The following is a 20,091-nucleotide window of genomic DNA, read 5'->3' as shown; positions in this document are numbered from 1 at the left end:
CTTTGAAGAGGTTCCTTTGTTCCAGAACGAGGTGAGGGTTTTGCCAATTTTTCCTATTCTTCTTTTTTCACTGTAGCTCTTCACTTTTAGATGCTCTCAGCCTTGTTTTGGGCGAATTTCAATGTATATACCCCCTATGATTGAGCAATATGTTGTCGTGATGAGCCAACAACAATGGCGAAATCCAGATCGACATCTCTGCTTTCATGTATATGTTTCAATCGGGGCGTTTATCTCAGTCTTCAAAGATGTGAGTGCCACATAGATGCCTCCTAGTTTTTGAGGTGATGTATTGGCATAATTTATGCACATGATGTATTTCAGTGTGCTTCTTTAGTTAAATGTAATACTACCGACTGCAAATCTCCTGACTGGTGATCAGCAGGGCAGAGACAATGTGTTTGAGTGGCAGGTGACACTTTTTGCTGGTAGGTAGTGGGCAAACACTGTGATGGGATTCAACCTGTGCACTGCTTCCTCGTCAGATTAGGGGGTTCGAACTGTGTTTATTGACGAGCTTAGTATGTTGAGGAGTAAACAATTCAGCAGTATGTTGGCCTGATGAGCCCAAACAAGAGCAAAATCTTTATTGACATCTCTGCTTTCGTTTATTTGTGACCATAGGCTTTAATCTCAGTTCACAAAGACTCGAGTGCCACACGGATGTCTATTAGCTTGGAGGTGATGTGTCAGCACAATTTATGCACATGACATTAAGCATCATGTCATGGGATCAGTGTGCTTCTTTATATATACATATATATTTATTTATTTATTTATTTATTTATTTATTTACATATACATACATACATACATAACATGTACATATAAAAGAGGTTGTTTGTTTGTCTGTTTGTGTGCTTGTTCGTCTATGCATTCGGACCCTGCAGTAACCAGTGCAACCAAACTTTGCATGGCCTCTCCTTTCTTCTTGAGGAAGGTCGAGGGGTATGTTTGGATAAAAAATTGACTCCAGATAAAACCAGATAATTGGCATTCACGTCTCCATTGGGTCATGTGCTTTTTCGCTGCCAGCATTATTTTCCCGGAAGCGGTCAAGTAATATATACTGTATTGTGAATATTTTATGTTGAAGCCATATTATGTATGCAAGCTCATAACAGAAACTGTGTATGCCCTTGGTACGTTTCTCCCCAACCTCAAATCCTCCTTGTCTCAGTACAATCGATCTGTTGCTTTTTAAACTTCAATCGACTGTGTCATGAAGATCAGCATCGTAAAATGCCCACCAAAGCACTTCTGGAACTCCCAAGGGAGCACTACTGTTAAGAAATATCTTAACCTATCTTACTTGCATTATAAATATGACCAAACGCCACAAAAAGTCCACTGATTGCCATAAACAAATCAGATGCAAAGAGAATGGTAGTGTACAAGTCACATGAGACTCAAGAGTAGACATTTTGTCTGGCTATATAGTCCGAGTGTTGGCCAGAAAAGCGTGCATTCGGGTCCGCTCAATGTTTTTCTGCATTTTTGTGATCACCGGACCATCTGAATGAATATTCCCATTGATGCCACTCTTGCACCCTTGAGCATTTTTGTAGAAACCCATTAATACGCAAATTAGCGGTGGCCATTGTCGAAATTACTATTTTTCTTAATATCTCCAGAAGTAAGCATCCAAATAGCCTGGTTGAGGTGTCTACACCCATGTTTTTAGGGTCACTGGTCATGATAAACCCACTTAAAATTTAATAACATTTCAATTTAGCTCATTAATATGCAAATTAGCATAACCCTACCCCTTGAATTTGTCCGCGCCGATCGGTGTTTTTGCAGTACAGTTATACAACAACAACAAAACTGTTTGAAAATAACTTGCGCAGAGCCGTTTATCCCCAGTACAGTTGTGAAGAAATGGCTGACCTCAGAAGATCAACAGCATGAACTGTTTCTGATCAAGTAAGTTGAGGCTTGTAATGTAATGAAAGAAACATGGAGAACTGAGTTTTAAGTAAGAGTAATGTCTTCTGATACAGTCGAATGATCGATATTATATGCAAGCAATTTTTTTTGTTATTATGTAACATGATCTGTCTGAAAGCAACTGTGTATTTTATTGATTTTTAAAAGTACACAGAGTGGAACCTGTTTTCTGAGAATTTTTAAAAATACGAACAAAGAAATTAAATGTTTACTGATGTTTATAATTACCTCGATTGTTACAGGTTGAGGCTCCATCACCATGGGAGACTGTTTCTTCAGTCCCTGCGATGCAACTAAAGCTGGAAAACCTCTGGGAACAGTTGGTCTAGAAAGAGTGCGAAGTATCATCCAGTCAAGCAAAGCAAGACAAGATGGTATACATGAAGAGCTTGAACAGAGATTACAGGCAGACGAATCTATGGAGCTCAAATGCCTTAGAGACTGTCAACGTACACATCATGCTCACACATAGAAACACACTTGAAACGAATGAGTTATGTCTGTTTGGAAGATGCTTCAACAAGCAAAAGAAGCCGCCATTCAAAGACGACAGTATTTGACTTTGAAGAACATTGCATTTTTTTGCGGAGAAAAGTGCATCATGGACTTTGATAAGAAGAATCCTAATCGTTGGTGGCGAGTTCTTATTTGTGGGACTGCAGATCGTGTTGATCGGACAACTTTCAAACAAACTATTCTCGATGTTATCGATTCCCGCCAGGATGAAGAAGGATGCCAGGTATTTGACAGATATCATGATTTCAGCATCAAGAGTGGAACAAGATTAGCAAGAGCTGGGCAGCAAAGTAGCAGGTGCCACAGGTTGAACCACCAGACTCCACTGCCTCCACAGCTGGTGGTTCTGTCAGTAGCTGAGAACAAAGTTCAGCTGATAGAACTGATTTGCCAGAATTTGATTTTCATTAGTCAACAGAGAAAGCAGAGCCAACACAGGCTTGTCATTACGGGACAGGAGTCTACCCCAGTGGAAATACACCATGGAGCCCAAAGGTGTCGCACTGATTTGAAGACGATGCATGAGGAGGCAGATGTCATCATGATTCAGCAAGTTGCTAAAGTTGCCGAAGATGGTGCAAAATGCATCACAGTCACCTGTGATGATACTGATGTGTTCATCTTGCTTGTGTATCACTTCGCAGAACTTCATCTGCAATGCTGCGTAACAATAGAAGCAACATGTCCTGGCCGGTCGTTGATCGACATTGGGGCCACTGCCAGAAAGCATGCCGGGATGGTGCAAGACCTACTAGCTTTACACGGACTGAGAGGTTGCGACACCGTTGCCAAGATGTATGGTTGAAATAAACTGACTGAGAAGAAGACACTCACAGCAAACCATTCACTTCAAAAACTTGGGAATGTGGATGCATCTATTGATGATGTCATCGCCGAAGCCACTGTGTTCATGGCTGTTTGCTATGGTAGCAAGGAGAGAAGAAACATGTCTGATGTTCACAACGAGGTGTGGTCTATGAAGATGGCAAAACCAAATGCCATCAAAGCACTAGACCTAAAGGCTCTGCCACCAACTACAGAGTCCTTTGAACAAAACGTGCGACGCGCTCATATCCAGACAGCAATATGGAAGTCAGCTGCTGAGCTGCAGCCACCACCTCTGGATCCCACTCAGTACGGATGGAAACGTGATGAGGCATCAAGATCATTACTTCCAATTGTGCTGCCGCCAAACGTCGCTCTTGCACCACCAGAGATCTTGGAGCTAATATGATGTGGATGTTCGTCCGACAAGCAATGCGACACAGCTCAATGCCGCTGCACAGCAGCTGAGTTAGGCCTAAGTCACATTTGCCACGGCGGCCGTAGGGTCTCCAAAATCTACGGCCACGAGCAATTGTACGGCGGCCGCAGTATTTCCATGGTCACACAATGTAGCAGTCACATATGTTTTTATTTTTCGAGGAGCCGCACGGCGTATTTATAAATTGTGGAGACTGAAAATGTGGGGATGCCGTCCGGTCTTTGATTTGATGTTGCACGGTGACCTTAAGAGGGCCCTGCGGCAGCCATAGAATTTTCAAGGCAGACACAAGGTAGCCTCAAGGTGCCCGCGAGGCGACCGCAGGGGGACCGCAAAGGGGCACTAAGGCGAACGTGCGGCCAGACGGACGGTAATGAGTGGGTTCTTTTTTATTATTTTTTTTTTACCAGTTTTTTTTTTCGGCTTGTCGAATTGCTACGGCGAACGTAGAAATGAAAAAAGTTATAACTCCACATTATAATTCCACGGCGACCCTACGGCCTGTAAAATATAGCCAAACGGTGTAGGGCCACCCTGAGGCCACCGCAGAAACTCTGCGGCCGCCACACGTTTCTGTCAATTCAGAGGGTGTACAGCCGCCGTATCCTCGCCGTAGAGCAAATGTGCCTTCGGCCTTACCATGCACAGGTTTCTGTCAGTGCCATGGAGATACTGGCTACAGGAATGAGCGCACCAAGACAGCTGCTGCATTTGCCCTTGATGATGACTCTGACACTGAATGAGACACCAAGCACTGAAGTAGCCTTCATAAGGTTTACAAACCTGTTATATATATATATGAACATTTGATTTACACAGGAATGTCTTCTTTTGTTCATGTTGTTAGTTGCTTTCATTGAATCCTGTCAAATTGTTGAATCTTTATGAATAATAAAGTGATCTATATTCACAAAGACTGAAGTGTTTTTTTTCTATCTATATGTCTATTTATCGACATTTTCAATAATGGTGACTGCTAATTTGCATATTAATGAGCTAAATTTCAATGTTATCAAATTGTAAGTGGGTTTATCATGACCAGTGACCCTGAAAACATGGGTTTGGACACCTCAATCAGGCTGTTTGGATGCTTACTGCGGGAGATATTAAGAAAAATTGTTATTTTGATAATGGTGACTGATAATTTGCATATTAATGAGCTAAATTTCAATGTTATCAAATTGTAAGTGGGTTTACCATGACCAGTGACCCTAAAAACATGGGTTTGGACACCTCAACCAGGCTGTTTGAATGCTTACTTCAGGAGATATTAAGAAAAATTGTTATTTTGATAATGGTGACTGCTAATTTGCATATTAATGAACTAAATTTCAATGTTGTTAAATTTTGAGTGGGTTTATCAAGACCAGTGACCCTAAAAACATGGGTGTAGACACCTCAACCAGGCTATTTGGATGCTTACTTTTGGAGATATTAAGAAAAATAGTAATTTTGACAATGGCCACCGCTAATTTGCATATTGATGGGTTTTTACAAAAATGCTCAAGGGTGCCAGAGTGGCATCAATCGGAATATTCATTCAGATGGTATGGTGATAACAAAAATGCAGAAAAACATTGTGCGGACCCTAATGCAAGGTCATCTTGAAAAATGGTGTTTGACATCTGGACTAATAGGATCAATGTGCGAGACAAGCAGCGTCCAGGTCAGCTGAGACGAGAGAGCAGACACATGCTTGGGTTGAGGATCAATGTGCAAGACAAGCAGCCTCTCTTCAAGAAGGTGAAGCATTTCGCTACAAGTCCTAACACATTTTGCAGTGCCCAAGATTGGAAATTCATTCAAAACCAAAAGGCCAACATTACCCAATTTGTCATTTAGGAAATATTTCAACACATATTACATTGATGTTTCCCAGGCAATGCCGGGTACTTCAGCTCATCTAATATATAAAGCTATTTGTAACCATTGACTCACTGACTCACTGATATTAAAGATCCGTACCTTCTGGGTGACGAAGAAAGCTGAAATTTTGCATGCCGATGGACATCTAAGCCATTACACCAGAAAAAAAAAATCACAGAACTGTCAGAAAACATCCATAAATGATAATATAAATAAATGAAAATAAATAAATGAAAAAAATGCAGATGAGCGATCCGACACAATGGGGAAGCAGGGTAATTTTGTGTGCCGATGGACATCAATGCCATTACACTGCAAAAAAATCACAGAATTGTTAGAAAGCATCGGTAAATGAAATTTTATATAAATGAAAGAAATAAATGCAGGTGATCCACCCAAGACAATGGCGAAGCAGTGTATTTTTGCATTCTGGTGGAAATCGAAGCCAATACACCAGCAAAAAATCACAGAACCATCAGAAAGCATCCGTAAATGAAAATACAATTGAATGAAAATAAATAAATGAAAAATCCAATGCCGGTGAGCGACCCGAGACAATGTGGAAGCACATTCGATTTTGACCTGCATTTGATTTTTCATTTATTTATTTTCATTCATTTGTATACTCATTTATGGATGCTTTCTGATCGTTGTTTGATTTTTACTGGTGCATCGGCTTCGATGTCCATTGACACAGAATAACCGTGCTTCCTCATTCTCTGGAGTCGCTCATCTGCATTTTATTTATTTATTTATTTATCCGTTTATTTATTTCCTTTAATTTATATTTTCATTTATGGATGTTTTCCGATGGTTCTGCGATTCTTTCTGGTGTATCGGCTTTGATGTCTCTCTGTCAGCATGCAAAATTTCAACTTTCTACCTCACCCAGATGGTACCGGTCTTTAATACCAGTCAGTCAGTGAGTCAGTGAGTGAGTGAGTCGTTGGAAACAGCTTTATATATATATATATATATATATATATATATATATATATATATATATATATATATATATATATATATATATATATATATATGAGATATATATGGACCTAATAAATGTAACACGGCAAGAAACGTCGTGTGTACATGTGCACCGCTTCGTCTCGATCCCGAATGGCATCAGCAGGGCATGCTTGAGTTGGTTTTGAAGACCAAGGATTTCAAGGTCAGAAGTGAAGGACAGTGGAGCCATCGGCCATGGTTTCACCCTTATTGTGGGCTCATCAAGATGACATACCACACAATCGTTTACTTGTGACCATGCAAACCCAGTTGATTTAATATAGTATCAAGCCTCCAACATGTACACACAATCCTTGTGCTACTTTGAACTTCTATTACATTTGATACACACATGATAGAAACAAACTAAGTCATATATGAAAGCATAATTACCTCTGCCACCGACGGTGAAGGAGGTTATGTTTTCACTCCTTTCTGTCTGTCTGTTTGTTTGTCTGTTTGCTTTTTTGTGTACAGGATATCTCAAAAAGTTGAGGACAGATCTGGACGAAATTTTGTCGACAGGTTGGGTGTGTGACAAGCACGAGAATGGTTTAAATTTTGGTGAAGATCCGGATCCGGATCCGGATCTGATCATTTTTTTAATGATTCTTCACCATTGAGAGATAGTGCTAAAGTAATATATAGCACGATATCTCAAAAAGTTGTGGATGGATTTCGACAAATCTTGGTGGACATGTTGGGGTGTGTGACCACGACTAATTGTTTAGATTTTGGTGAAGATCTGAATCCGAAATAACATATTTATGGTGTGTGGGGGTAAAGATACATAAAATATTCAGTTAGTGAGTTTTTGCCCATTTTGGTGAACCATCAAAACCCATATATATATATATATATATATATATATATATATATATATATATATATATATATATATATATATATATATATATATATATACATATTTACAGAAATGAAACCACTTCCCAACCTGATGTGCTCTGGATCTTCCTTTTCATCTCGATTCGGAGTCAACTTCAGACTGCACTTTTTGGCTCGAGGACATCCTGAAAGACTGCAAGGCAGAAAGGCATGATGCAAGTTGAGGTTGCTGAAAATGTATGGTTAAACAGTAACATTGATACAAAATACCACCCCCGCCCCACCAAAAAAGCGTTTCGAAGAAAAATCAGCATACAATACCGAGAGAACAAACGATAAGTGAAATAATACAATGATATGGAAAAGGACTGTCAATAACTCACTCAAAAAGCAAGAAAAACAGCAATGAGAGATTGCAGATCCCCGCCAGGATTTCTTTAGGGCGGTGTATTTTCTGTGCCGTTTGTGTACTGGTGTGTTACGTAATTAATGAGACATACTGAGAACTGCCACTTTATAACTGCTGACAGTGATGTACCAAGATGCGTACCGAGACGTCCCACTTTGATGCAATCCTGCTTTGATTGGACACCTGACCCTGACCCATGACTTATTTTTCAATATTGTTCATTATTCAATTGAATTTTGAATGGGATTAAAATAAATGCAATTAAAATGAAATGGAAGACCAAATAGGTACAGTCCTGCATCGGAGTAATCAGAAGGAACCCGAACAAGCAAAAAGCAAAGATGAAGTCAAGAGGAACCTGGATGGGATTCACATTTCAGGTGCTACTCCTCTACCCTTAAACCCATCCAGGCACAGCTAAGTGAGCCTGATTAAAAGAGAGAGAGAAAAAAAGAAGAACTCATATCAAAAAATGAAATCATTCTCGCTGCCATACTATGCATCCCATCAAGTAGTAATTTAAAATATGCATTCACCATCACAACTAGATCATAAATGTGAAGTTTCACTTTGAGTGATTGAACAATTCCAGAAAGAAAACATTTTATATTTTTCTTCAAACAAATATGGCTGCCAAACCATGTGACCAATTAATTATTCCTTCACAAATTTGTACACGCATGGTTTGGGGAACATTTTTGTGAAGTTTTGCCTCAATCTGTTCAGCCATTCTGGAGAATATTTTTTTATAGGTTTTTGGGTAAATCCAATATGGCTGCCAAACCATGTGACCTACGACATCATCTATGTGAACTTTTAGTTCCTCATGGATAGGCAGTCATTTGTGAAAAGTTTCACCTCAATCTGTTCAGCCACTTCAGAGAAGAAGATTTTTGAAGGTTAAAAAAAAACAAGCAATATGGCTGCTGAATCACTTGACCAATGACGTCATAACTTTTTATTCTGTGGACCATTTTATCACTAGACGACCCTCAAAAAAATTCATACTGATCTGATGTAGCATTCTACATATGCAATTATGATGTCCTAACGAAGGCACCTATGACATCAACAAAAAATGAGGCTTATTCCCCATGAGGAGCACTTGATGCTTTCCAAGTTTCCATTTTTCCGTTTGTGTTGTTTCAGAGATACAGAGGTCCAAAGTTTCCATTTTTCCAACATTGCCATCGCACCACATAACTTATGACGTCATAATTATGGTTATGACATTCGACTTGAGCAGTCGCAACTATGGTGAAAATTTCTCCTCAATCCGATAAGTGGTTGCAGAGAAAAACACGAAAGTTCTGTGTGGACTAAGAAACAAACAAATAAAAATGGCCCATAGGGCCAGGACTTGACGAAATTCAACAAGATCGCGTACCATCGAGAATATTGAGCGATAATAGGTATTTTGGGGGTTAAACATAGTTTTTAGGGTAAACAAACAAAAAAAAAGAAAAAAATTAAATTAAAATACCTGTCACCTCCGTAATCCGTAACGGATGTGACCAGTTTTTAATCCAGTCAAAGATGCTCCCCTCCTACGTCCGTGTTTCAAATTTGAAAGGAATCCGTTAAGATTTGGCGGAGACATGAATTTTTGAAAATTGGCCCATGCTAAAAGATACGGATTTTCGCGATTTTCAGAAATTTTTCCTGACCTTGACTTTGACCTTGACATGACAAAAATTATAGGGTTCTATTCTGGTGGCCAATAAGTCCATTGGTGAAGTTCCATGACATTCCGACTCGAAATGCGACCTGTAGAGCGAGACGTACACACAAACAGATAAACAAACTCACAAACCAACAGACTTGACAAAATCATAGATTTCGTCAAGTAACAAGCAGTCATAGACTGGTACTTACGAAATCATCAACTTGACCTCTGACCTTGTCTAATAAAAGCTGTCAAGAGAAGGTAGCGACGCAAACCAGAAGTTTCTATGACGATTCTGTACCAAACCATCAAAAATCGTAACGTCGACCGAAGCAAAAATCTCCATTTCTCCACGCAATTATTTAATATTATTTTATCAAAGTCACAAAACCGTAATATTCGGCCATCCATCAAACAAAATTAAAGTCAAAGTTAAAACGAACTCGTAAAGTCGACCGAAGCAAAAATACTCCATTTCTCCACATGAATTTACGGAATTATGTTTGACCTCACTGTGACCTTGACCTTTGACCGATTTTGACCAAAATCTAATCAGCACTAGCCATCACCCTCCTGAATCACGTGGTGTAATTTGACATTGGTAGCTTCTTCCGTTCTCGAGTTATCGTGCCTACAAACAAACACACAAACACACAAACACACAAACACACACACACAAACAGAGGACGGAAGTCATCAATATACGTACGAAATCTAAAGATTTCGTAAGTAATCAATATACTTACCAAATCTTTAGATTTCATAAGTAACAAACTAGAGGGGCACTCGGTAGAGCGCATACCTCCGCCACATAATGCCTGATCCACCAGAACATATCGGGTTCAATACATTTTGGAAATATCATGCTGTAGTACTATATCGATCTTGGCCCGAGCTCTCAATGGTGAAGAATCACTTTAGAAATTAAATAATTCTCGTATCCAGATCTGGATTCAGACCTTGACCAGAATTGAAGGAATTCTTCCTTCTCACACACCCACCATGGCCACCAGGTTTTGTCCGAATCCGTCGACAACTTTTTGAGAAATCGTGCTATATATAATTTTTGGCCCGATCTCTCAATGGTGAAGAATCAATGATAAAATTATAGTAGTCGGATCTGGATGCGGATCTTCACTAAAATCTAATCAGTTTGTCCTTCCCACACACCAAACCTGTCCACAAAATTTCAACCAGATCTGTCCACACCCTTTTGAGATATCCTGCGTACAAACAAACAAACAGACAAATGAAAAATCGTGCTTAGCACCACATTTGGCGAATTAGTTGACCTTTCCGTGTAGTGGTCCAAGCTGTAATGTCATGGAATGTGTGGTGTTTATTTGTTTGTACATTGATAAAATGACGCGATGTCACAAATAACAATTATCAGGCGCGCGTTGTCATGGTAACGGCAGCAGATTGAAAATTTTCACAAGTCATTTAAAGCCACCATGTGACATTCAACAACTTGATGGAGATTGAGATGGTTTGGACATGTGCACAGGAGGGAAACGGAGTATATCGGGAGAAGGATGTTGAAGATGGAGCCGCCAGGTAGGAGGAGAAGAGGAAGGCCAAAGAAGAGGTTCATGGATGCGGTGAGGGCAGATATGCGGGTGGTTGGAGTGTCAATGGAAGATGTGGAGGATAGATCGAAATGGAGACGGTTGGTCTGCTGTGGCGACCCCTAACGGGAGCAAGCCGAAAGAGGAAGAAGAAGTGACATTCAACAACTTATCATCGGTGCTTGTTGCCTTCATTCTGATCCTATAAAATACCTAGGAGCATTGCTTTTCAACCAGCTTTACGATCCCGTTATCAGGTTTGAAATATGTTGTAAAACAAAATTTATATTAACATATTTTATATGTGTGTTTTTCATGTTTTGGGTGACCCTGACCTTGACCTTGCGTAAATTTCGATCAAACTTTGTACACATGTTAATATTACATGCATAAATAGACAGTATAAGTTTCAATATAATAAGTGCAAAACTGTTTGAGAAATAGCCATGTGTAATTCACAAAATTCCCCATTGGTTTATAATGGGCGATAATATAAAGTGATGCAGAATCCAGATCCTGATCTTGAACATCACCAAAAGTCACATATCTTTTTGCACTGTGGATTTCTATCAGCTGTTAAAATTTCATTCAAATCGGTTAAGAATTGTGACCTGGAGAACGAATAGAATTTTTTTAAATCACGCCAATAGCTAAAAACTTTGACGTCATTCACTTGCGAAAACTATGCATAATTTGTAATAAGATGCATTTAGTAATCATTTAGATATTTGAATGAAGTTTAATTTGGCGTAAACCGGAAGTCGCTATGACTTCCAGTCACTGAGTTATGTCCAAAAATGTGTTTTCACGTTGTGTGACGTCACGTCGTGACGTTCAGTCCGATTAAGACTGGGTTTGGACGCGGACCGTCTCAGGTGGATTGCCTATCAGGTGTAAAAATTTAAGAATGACTGGTCCAGCCATTTGGGCTGTAGATGACCGGACAAACAAACAAACAAACCAACAAACGGAACAGACCAACATACTTGACAAAATCGAAGATTTCGCCAAGTAACAAGAATAGGACGTCATGCAGAGCACGATACTTGCAAAATCCATAAAACAAATTTGACATCAAAAATAATTGGTGGTTAAATTCAATGACCAAATATACAACTCTTCAAATCTTAAGGGAATCAGATGAAAATTGAAAAATTTAGAAATTTGGCCTGTGTTGACCTTTAGGTCAATGTTGACCTCAAAAATAATTGGCGAGTTTAATTCAGTGACCTGAAATATAAATCATCTTCAAATTTCAATCAATCGGATGTAAATTGAGGATTTTAGAAATCCCACCAATGTTGTTGACCTTTGGCCTATGTTGACCTTTTGACCTTTTGATTTCAAAAACAATTAGCTTCTTCCTTATGACAAACTCTACCATGTGGTGGTTTCGTGAAGATCGGTTTAAAATTATGACCTGTAGGAGATAAACAGACAGACAGACTAACAGACAGACAAACAGACAGACAATCAGACAGACAAACAAATAAAAAACCAATGTCACCCCCAGGGTGACCAGTATTTGCCAAAATGTGAACATGAGTGACTTATTTATTCGATTAAAGTTACTCAACAAATAAGGGTTTCGTCGACCTTGATGCTTGACCTTTTTGTGACCTTGACCTTTGACCTTGACTTTTATATTTTCGTATGGTTAATGGTATCTCCCCAGGACTGTTGTACATGAAATATCAAGAGATTTTGATGAGAACTGAGGAAATAAAATTTTCATGAAAAATCCGTTTTTTCGTCATGACGTCATCAAATGACATCATAGCGTCAAACTTTTGACAGATCTGGAAAGCACTTATCAAGCGCTTTCATATGAGATATTACTCGATATGGTATCTAAGATTTCAAAATTTGACCTTGGGGTCAAAAACTTTTGACCTCCAGCGCTAACCATGAAGGTCAAAGCTGATCGCCACCAAAAATTAATCAGCTGAGCGTCAGACCATGAACTATATTCCCATGAAGTTTGAAGACGATCTGATCAAAATTACTCAAAAAATAAGGGTTTCGTCGACTCCCCTGATTTGCGACAAAGTGACCTTGACCTTTGACCTTGACCTTGAAAATTTTATATGCTGAAAGGGACCTCTATAGGACTCTGATATGCAAAGTTACAAAAATTTCCAATGACAACTGTGCTCTGCAGAGTGATCGATACGTGATTACAGACAAAAAAAAAACAAAACAAACAAAAAAAAAAACATACAAATTGACTAACATATCTTGCAAAAACTTTGTTTTGGCAAGATAATGAAATTGCTCGTTGAGCAAGGAATTTCCGGAATAACTTTGTCATATCTCCATGATGTCTGAAAAAACAAAAACCTGGAAATCAATTTGGTTCTTATAAGTCAATAGTGTTACTGTTTAATGAGTTATAGCACTTAGTTTGGTCATTATCATAACTTGGAAGTCAATCGGACTTGAAGTAGTGTTTTTATCGCAATTTGAAAGTTTTGACCCGACCCCCCTGACATTCGACCCCCGACCGCTAAGAAGGGTGTTGGTGTGACACCCCAATGGGACATATGCTTGGATGCAGAATTGGAAGGTGCACATTTTGGATTTGGTTTGAAGTCGATACGACCATTTTAGTGGACGTTATTGCGAAAATAAGAATTTCGGTTTTTCGGTGACTTTGACCTTGACCTTTGACCAAGATTCACCACAAACGACAAGTGTCTAAGTTGGACCATGGCCGACGTCTGCACCCAGTTTGGTCGTGATTGCTGAAACGGTGTGGCGGCTACAGGGTAAACAAACACAAACAAACAAACAGACAGACATACACAGAATGACACACACAACCGACCAACATAATTGCCGAAATCCGAAGGATTCCGGCAATTACCAATAGAAAAATAGACAGAATGACAAAATCGACTGTCCAATATACTTGAAAAATCTTCGATTTTGCAAATAGCAAACACAGAAAGTGGTGAAAAATAACTCCTTCACCTTCGCTGATGGAGGTAACAAATGGACACAAACGTGATACGTTCTCCTTCGGTGAGGGTAAAGAGTTCTACAAATCACACTTGACTTTCTTCTGGATGTTTAGATAGCTCAGGCTAACATGGACTTGTGTCCGAAGTCCAGCAATTCTTTCCTGGACTTCGGACACAAGTCCGGACATCCTGGGAATTCTTTCAAAGAAACTTGCTCTCCCTCATGCACAGATTTATCCCCTCTCGTGTTCAGTTGTCTTACCCTTCCTCCCGCCCTTGGTTTACTGAAGCTTGTGGCGAGGCAGTTGTCCTGAAACAACTTGCCTTTGCCTCATGGAAAGCAAACCCAACTGAGGGCAATCTCAGTTCTTTCCACAAAGCTCGGAACAAGTGTGTAGCTACCCTCAGGAGAGCCAGAAAACAACATCTTTCTCATCTCAAGTCTGAACTCTCAAACCTCTCTCCCTCCTCAAAATCCTGGTGGCGTTTAATCAAATCTGTTTCTGGTGTATGTTCCCCCTCCATCCCCTCCCTTACCTCAAATGGCCGCACTGCTGATTCCACACGTGATAAAGCTGAATGTCTAAACTCGGTGTTTGCAGCTAAATCTTGTGTCCCAAACCCATCACTATCTCTACCCACTTTACCTAGTCGCACCCAACTGTCCCTGGACTCTGTATCCTTTTCTCCTGACAAGGTGGAGAGCTTGCTTTCAAACCTCGAGTCAGATTCTGCAACCGGTCCAGACGGCATCAGCCCACGTGTCCTCAAAGCCTGCTCTTCTGCTCTTGCTCACCCTCTCTCTGTTCTATTCACCCTCTCATTTTCCCAAGGTCATCTGCCATCTGCTTGGAAATCTGCTAACATCACTGCCCTGCATAAAAGGTGCAAAAACAGATCCCTGTAACTATAGACCAATCAGCCTTCTCCCAATCATCAGCAAGGTTATGGAATCCATCATCGCTTCAGACATGAAATCCTTCCTCTTCTCCAATGGCTTGATTTCCAATCATCAATTTGGTTTCAGACCAGGTCACTCTACCCTAGATATGCTGCTACTGCTCTCCCATCAATGGATGGAGGTCCTCAATGCCAGACAGGAAATCCGAGCCGTATCCCTGGACATATCACGTGCTTTTGACACAGTCTGGCACCCTGCCCTACTCACCAAACTCTCTTCCCATGGTATTCAAGGCCATCTCCACTCATGGCTCGCAGACTTCCTCTCCTGTCGCAGTCAACGTGTGGCCCTAAATGGAGTTCTTTCATCCCCTCTTCCTGTGCAGGCTGGAGTTCCTCAAGGTAGCGTTCTGGGCCCTGTTCTTTTTCTGGTTTTCATCAATGATCTCTCGGACTCTCTGGAAAATCCTCTATTTCTCTTTGCCGATGACTCAACCCTCTGCCGTACCATCTGTCATCCCTCAGACCGGCAAGCAGCAGCTTCTTCGCTCACTGCAGATCTGGATAAAATCACAAACTGGTCCAACACGTGGAACATGTCTTTCAATCCAGACAAATCTCACACTCTCACTATGTCTCTTCGAAAGGACCGTTTACAAAACCCCCCCATCCACTTTCTCAACAATCCTCTGGAAGAAGTCTTTTCTTTCAAGCTTCTGGGTCTCACTATCTGCCATGACCTTTCCTGGGAAAGTCACATTTCCAACCTTGCCTCAAAAGCCAGTCGCCGACTGGGAATCCTCCGTCGTGCAAAGTCCTTCCTCGGCCCTCTTGAGCTCCTGACCACTTACAAAGCTTTTGTCCGTAGCCTGATGGAGTACTGCTCTCCCCTCTGGGCTGGTGCTCCTGCCTCCCCACCTTTCTCGACTTCACGCTGTCGAAACCAGGGCTTTTAAGATCATTGGCATCTCCCGCAATGAAGCTGAGTCTTTGGGCCTCTCACTCAATCACCGCAGGTTGGTCGGTGGTCTTTCTGTCTTCTACCGACTCCTCTCCAGCCTTGCCCCCCTGCTCTCTCTGCGATTTGTCCCAACCACATTTCCACAGGGCGCTCAAGGTCCGCCAACAACCCCCTTCTGGTAAAACTACCAAAATCACGAATCACTGCTCATCTTCACTCTTTCATTCCTCTTTTTTCCCGCCTTTGGAATAAACTTCCTCACTCTATTCTTTCCCATTCTTCCCTTCAGGCTTTCAAAACAGCTGTTCACCACCACCTCTTATCTTCCCCCATCCAAATCCTCGATCTTTTCTACCCCCGATAATCCACCCAAGCCCACTTCCTTCAATTCTCCTGCTTTCCTTCCTGAAAGTCCTTTTAATGTCCATCTTCCCCTCGCCATGTTCCCCGTCCCATCCCCATCCCTCTCTCTTCCACAGTTCACCTGTGTCTGTTCCCCAATGTTTTGTCCCTTCCAATCCCGCCCCTCTTGTCTCATGCCTCCTTGCTGTGAGTTGTGTGTTAGCTCTCATACGAGCCTCGACCAAGGTATACAAAAAAAAAAAAAAAAAAAAAAAAAAAAAAAAAAGCAGTACTGCCTTCCATCACCATTGCAACTAATCCAGATCCAGTGGCAAGGTGAAAAAGATACTGGTGTTGGATTTCATCTGAAAGACCATGCTCATCCATGCTTGTGACATTAATTATTTGCCCTGACCTTCGACGTGAACTGTGAGCTCGTGAACCCATGCCAGTTCGTGGGTATCGTCAGGCAACCATGGACGTGGGAAAGAGATAGAACTGAGAAGATCATCACGTGCTTGGGTTTGTGTGTGGCCCAGTTTTAGAGGAAGACCATAATCCTTTCCTTTTTGGGTTGGTATTTGCTTTCCCTATCTTTGTGGACAACCCCTTCATTCTGGGCATCGCTGCAGGCCATGTTGTTGGGTAGCTTAATGCCATGCAGGCATGGCTGTGGCCTTTTCATTCTTGAATGATGCACTGTCACATGGTCTGTTATCAAACATCCACTGCACCACAGTATCAAACTAAATCATTAATGTCATCCTTGTGTTTCACCTGCACTCTCTAATGCGGCTGCAATCGTATCCATATCGTGTCACATTACTACCATTTCCTGTTAATGCCCAATGAGGTCTGTGCTTACATACCTTTAAAAGGTTTATGACTTACTGTGACAAATAAAAGCATTATTAGTGTTTGGCTTGTTCGATGTCAGTTGATATCCAATTAGTGGATCGGTATGTTAACACATTCCCTTGAAATGTGCAGCATACTCTCTTTTTCCCAGAATTTTATACACTTGTTTAACTTGAACAAGAGAGTTTCAAAGTTATCAGAGAATAATGTGGCATTGTTAATTAAAATTTCATTTGTGCATTATGACATCATAAATGGGAAAAAATTAAAAATATAGTTATACAGTTAGCTGCACCTGTCATAATATTTTCCTTGTGTAAAAGAGACTTGTACCATAACATTTTAAGCATCTCAAAAGTTTTTCGTGCAAAATATGCACTCTCATATTATTTCCTCATGACAAAAGAGACATTACATTCAATAATGTCATGGGATACCCCCATTTTCAGTTTTGGAACATGTGTAGACCTTCATTTGAGTTGCATAACCAGGAATATCCTCAACAGAGTGGAAATGGTCAGAGAACAGGCTTATTTCTCAGTTTTCAAGCATAATTTCTCAATATTTTTTTTTTATGGAGCTCCATCAAGGAATCATCAACAGCTGTCATTGAGTAAGTACATCTATCAGAATTATTTTGACCATCATACCAATTCTTAAATCAAAGTGAAATACGTCATCATACAGTGGAAGACAATGACAAACACCAACCCTAACCATGAATCTACTAAACAATCAAAAATCACTTTGAAAGAAGAAAATCCTGCAGTGGATTGTTAGATGGAACAGAAGTCCAAACAACCCTGATGTGATACAACAGTTGAGGGAGTCACCAAGATGTCAGGCAAACACTATTAAAGTTCAACTGGCATTGAATTTGACCTCATACAAATGAAGATATGCTACATACAAGGCTTTCATCATTGTGGTCAATGCATGGTGTGGGGTGAGGTATCATTATCCTGTTATTAGTCTCAGTGCAAGCAAGTCTAATGTGATATTGCGCAAGTCTAATGGAAGAGGTTCTGAAGGAGGGATTAAATGTGGACTGTGTTGTGCCAACTATTAAGTGGTTTGGAGTTTTGTTGTCTTGCCCAGTATGATGATTGCTATGAAATCTCTTACAATAACATTCTAAGTAAGTAAGAGAGCACTATCAGGATGAAGCTTCTACACTGTAGTGTTCTACCTGCAATAAACTGGCAATGCACCTTCCAAATCTGCTGATATCATCAAGCATTGGTTTTACAAAACCAACATTTATGAACTTCCATGACCAGACCAGAGCCATGATATTAACCCAGTTAAGCTACCATTGTATGTGTTTCAATGCCAATTTGATTGATTTGCCAACAATTTGATTTCAATGCCAACCTTGGACAAGCTGCTTCAACTCATCCTAAAATGGATGGAGGCCCTCAATGTCAGACACGAGATCATGGGCGTCTCTCTGGAATTATCTTGAGCTTTCCAAACAGTCTGGCATCCCGCCTTGTACTTCAAACTCTGCCTATGGAAACCAAGGTGAACTCCACGCTTGAGTTACTGATGAACTCAACTCTCATAGCCAAAATGTGGCTCTCAACAGAATCCTTTCATTTCATCTCCCCATCGAGGCTGGAGTACCTTAAGGCAGTGTTCTCAGACCCCATACTACTCCTAATTTTCATAAATGATCTCTCTAACTCTGGAAAATCCTCTTTATACCTAGGTTGATGACTCAACCATCTTCCTTGACATCCCTCCTCCTTCAGACAGACAAGCAGCAGCCTCTTCCCTCTCTTCAGACCCTCACAAAATCACAAATTGATCAAACACTTGGAATATGTCTTTTTGATTCTGAGAAATCCCATACACTCACTCTCTTACTCCAAAAGGACCATACGGAAAACCTCCAAACTACTTCCTTTCCAATCCTCTCGAATAAGTTCAGTAAATCAAACTCTTGAGTCTCACTCTCAGCCATGATCATTCTTGGGCAAACCACATTTCAAAGTTGGCCTCCAAATCCCCTCGCCACCTGGGCATCCTACTTCCTGCAAAGTCCTTCCTTGGCCCATCTGAACTATGCACATACAAGGCTTTCATCCTCAGTTTGATGGAATACTGCTCTCCCCTCTGGGCTGACACCCCTGTCACAGACCTTGCTCAGCCTGAGGTCATGAAAACCAAGACCATCAGTATCATTGGAATCTCGCACAAATAAGCTGAGTCTATGGGCTTATTACTTTGCAATGGCCGACAGGCCGGTGGTCTCTCTGTCTTCTTCCGCCTCTTTTCAGGTTTTGCACTGTCTGATCGGTCCATGCTCCCCCCAAGGTATCTGCAGGGTGCACATGATCCACCATCAACCCCTTTCTGGTGAAACTACACAAATCCAGGATCACTGCTGACCTACACTCATTTGTTCCTCGTTTTTCCTGCCTGTGGCACCAACTTACACATTCTCTTCAATCTCTCTTTCTTCCTCTCCATTTCTTCAGGACAGCTGTTCACCACCATCTCAGAGCATGCCCCATGAAAAACCACGATCTTTTCTGCACCCTTTAACCCCCCACCCTCACCCCCCCCTCATCCCCCCCAATTTTTTTGTTTTGTTTTGTTTGCTACTGTTCCCATTTTATGCATGCCCTGCATTCTCCCTCACCCCACAACCTTACCCGCACATCCCTTGTTGTTCATCTCCATGTATTTCCTCCCTCAGCCCTGCTGTTGGTGTTTTTTCCTCCGTCTGCTGTTCTATTTTGTTACATTGCGTCCTCATCCATTCTGTGTTCCAGCTCTTCCATGAGCCTTGACTGTATACAAAAAAGAGCTTACACATGTAATGTGTGTGAGCAATGGAGGAAAATACCAGCTCCGACTTATCAAAAACTGGCTGGAGTTGTTAAAATAGTCCACACTGCTAGAATAATGGCACAGAGATGATCCTCAAACATATGAAATGGCTCCACACGAAGCCTTGTAATGCATT

General features: G+C 40.9%; 1 protein-coding gene across 1 annotated transcript in view; it reads right to left on the bottom strand.

Moving 5' to 3' along the window:
- The window catches only part of LOC147028148 (myelin transcription factor 1-like), a 247,140-nt gene that overhangs the window by 37,969 nt on the left and 189,080 nt on the right, over positions 1 to 20,091 (bottom strand). Inside the window, exon 19 of the mRNA XM_085878292.1 lies at positions 7,560 to 7,643. Coding sequence (XP_085734418.1) covers positions 7,560 to 7,643 — 84 coding nt within the window. The remainder of the gene's footprint in view (positions 1 to 7,559; positions 7,644 to 20,091) is intronic.

This window comes from Eptatretus burgeri, chromosome 4, assembly GCF_056783735.1.
Source record: "Eptatretus burgeri isolate ZD-2024b chromosome 4, Ebu_testis_v1, whole genome shotgun sequence".
Classification (NCBI taxonomy): Eukaryota; Metazoa; Chordata; class Myxini; order Myxiniformes; family Myxinidae; genus Eptatretus; species Eptatretus burgeri.
This window is presented reverse-complemented; position numbering and strand designations above follow the sequence as displayed.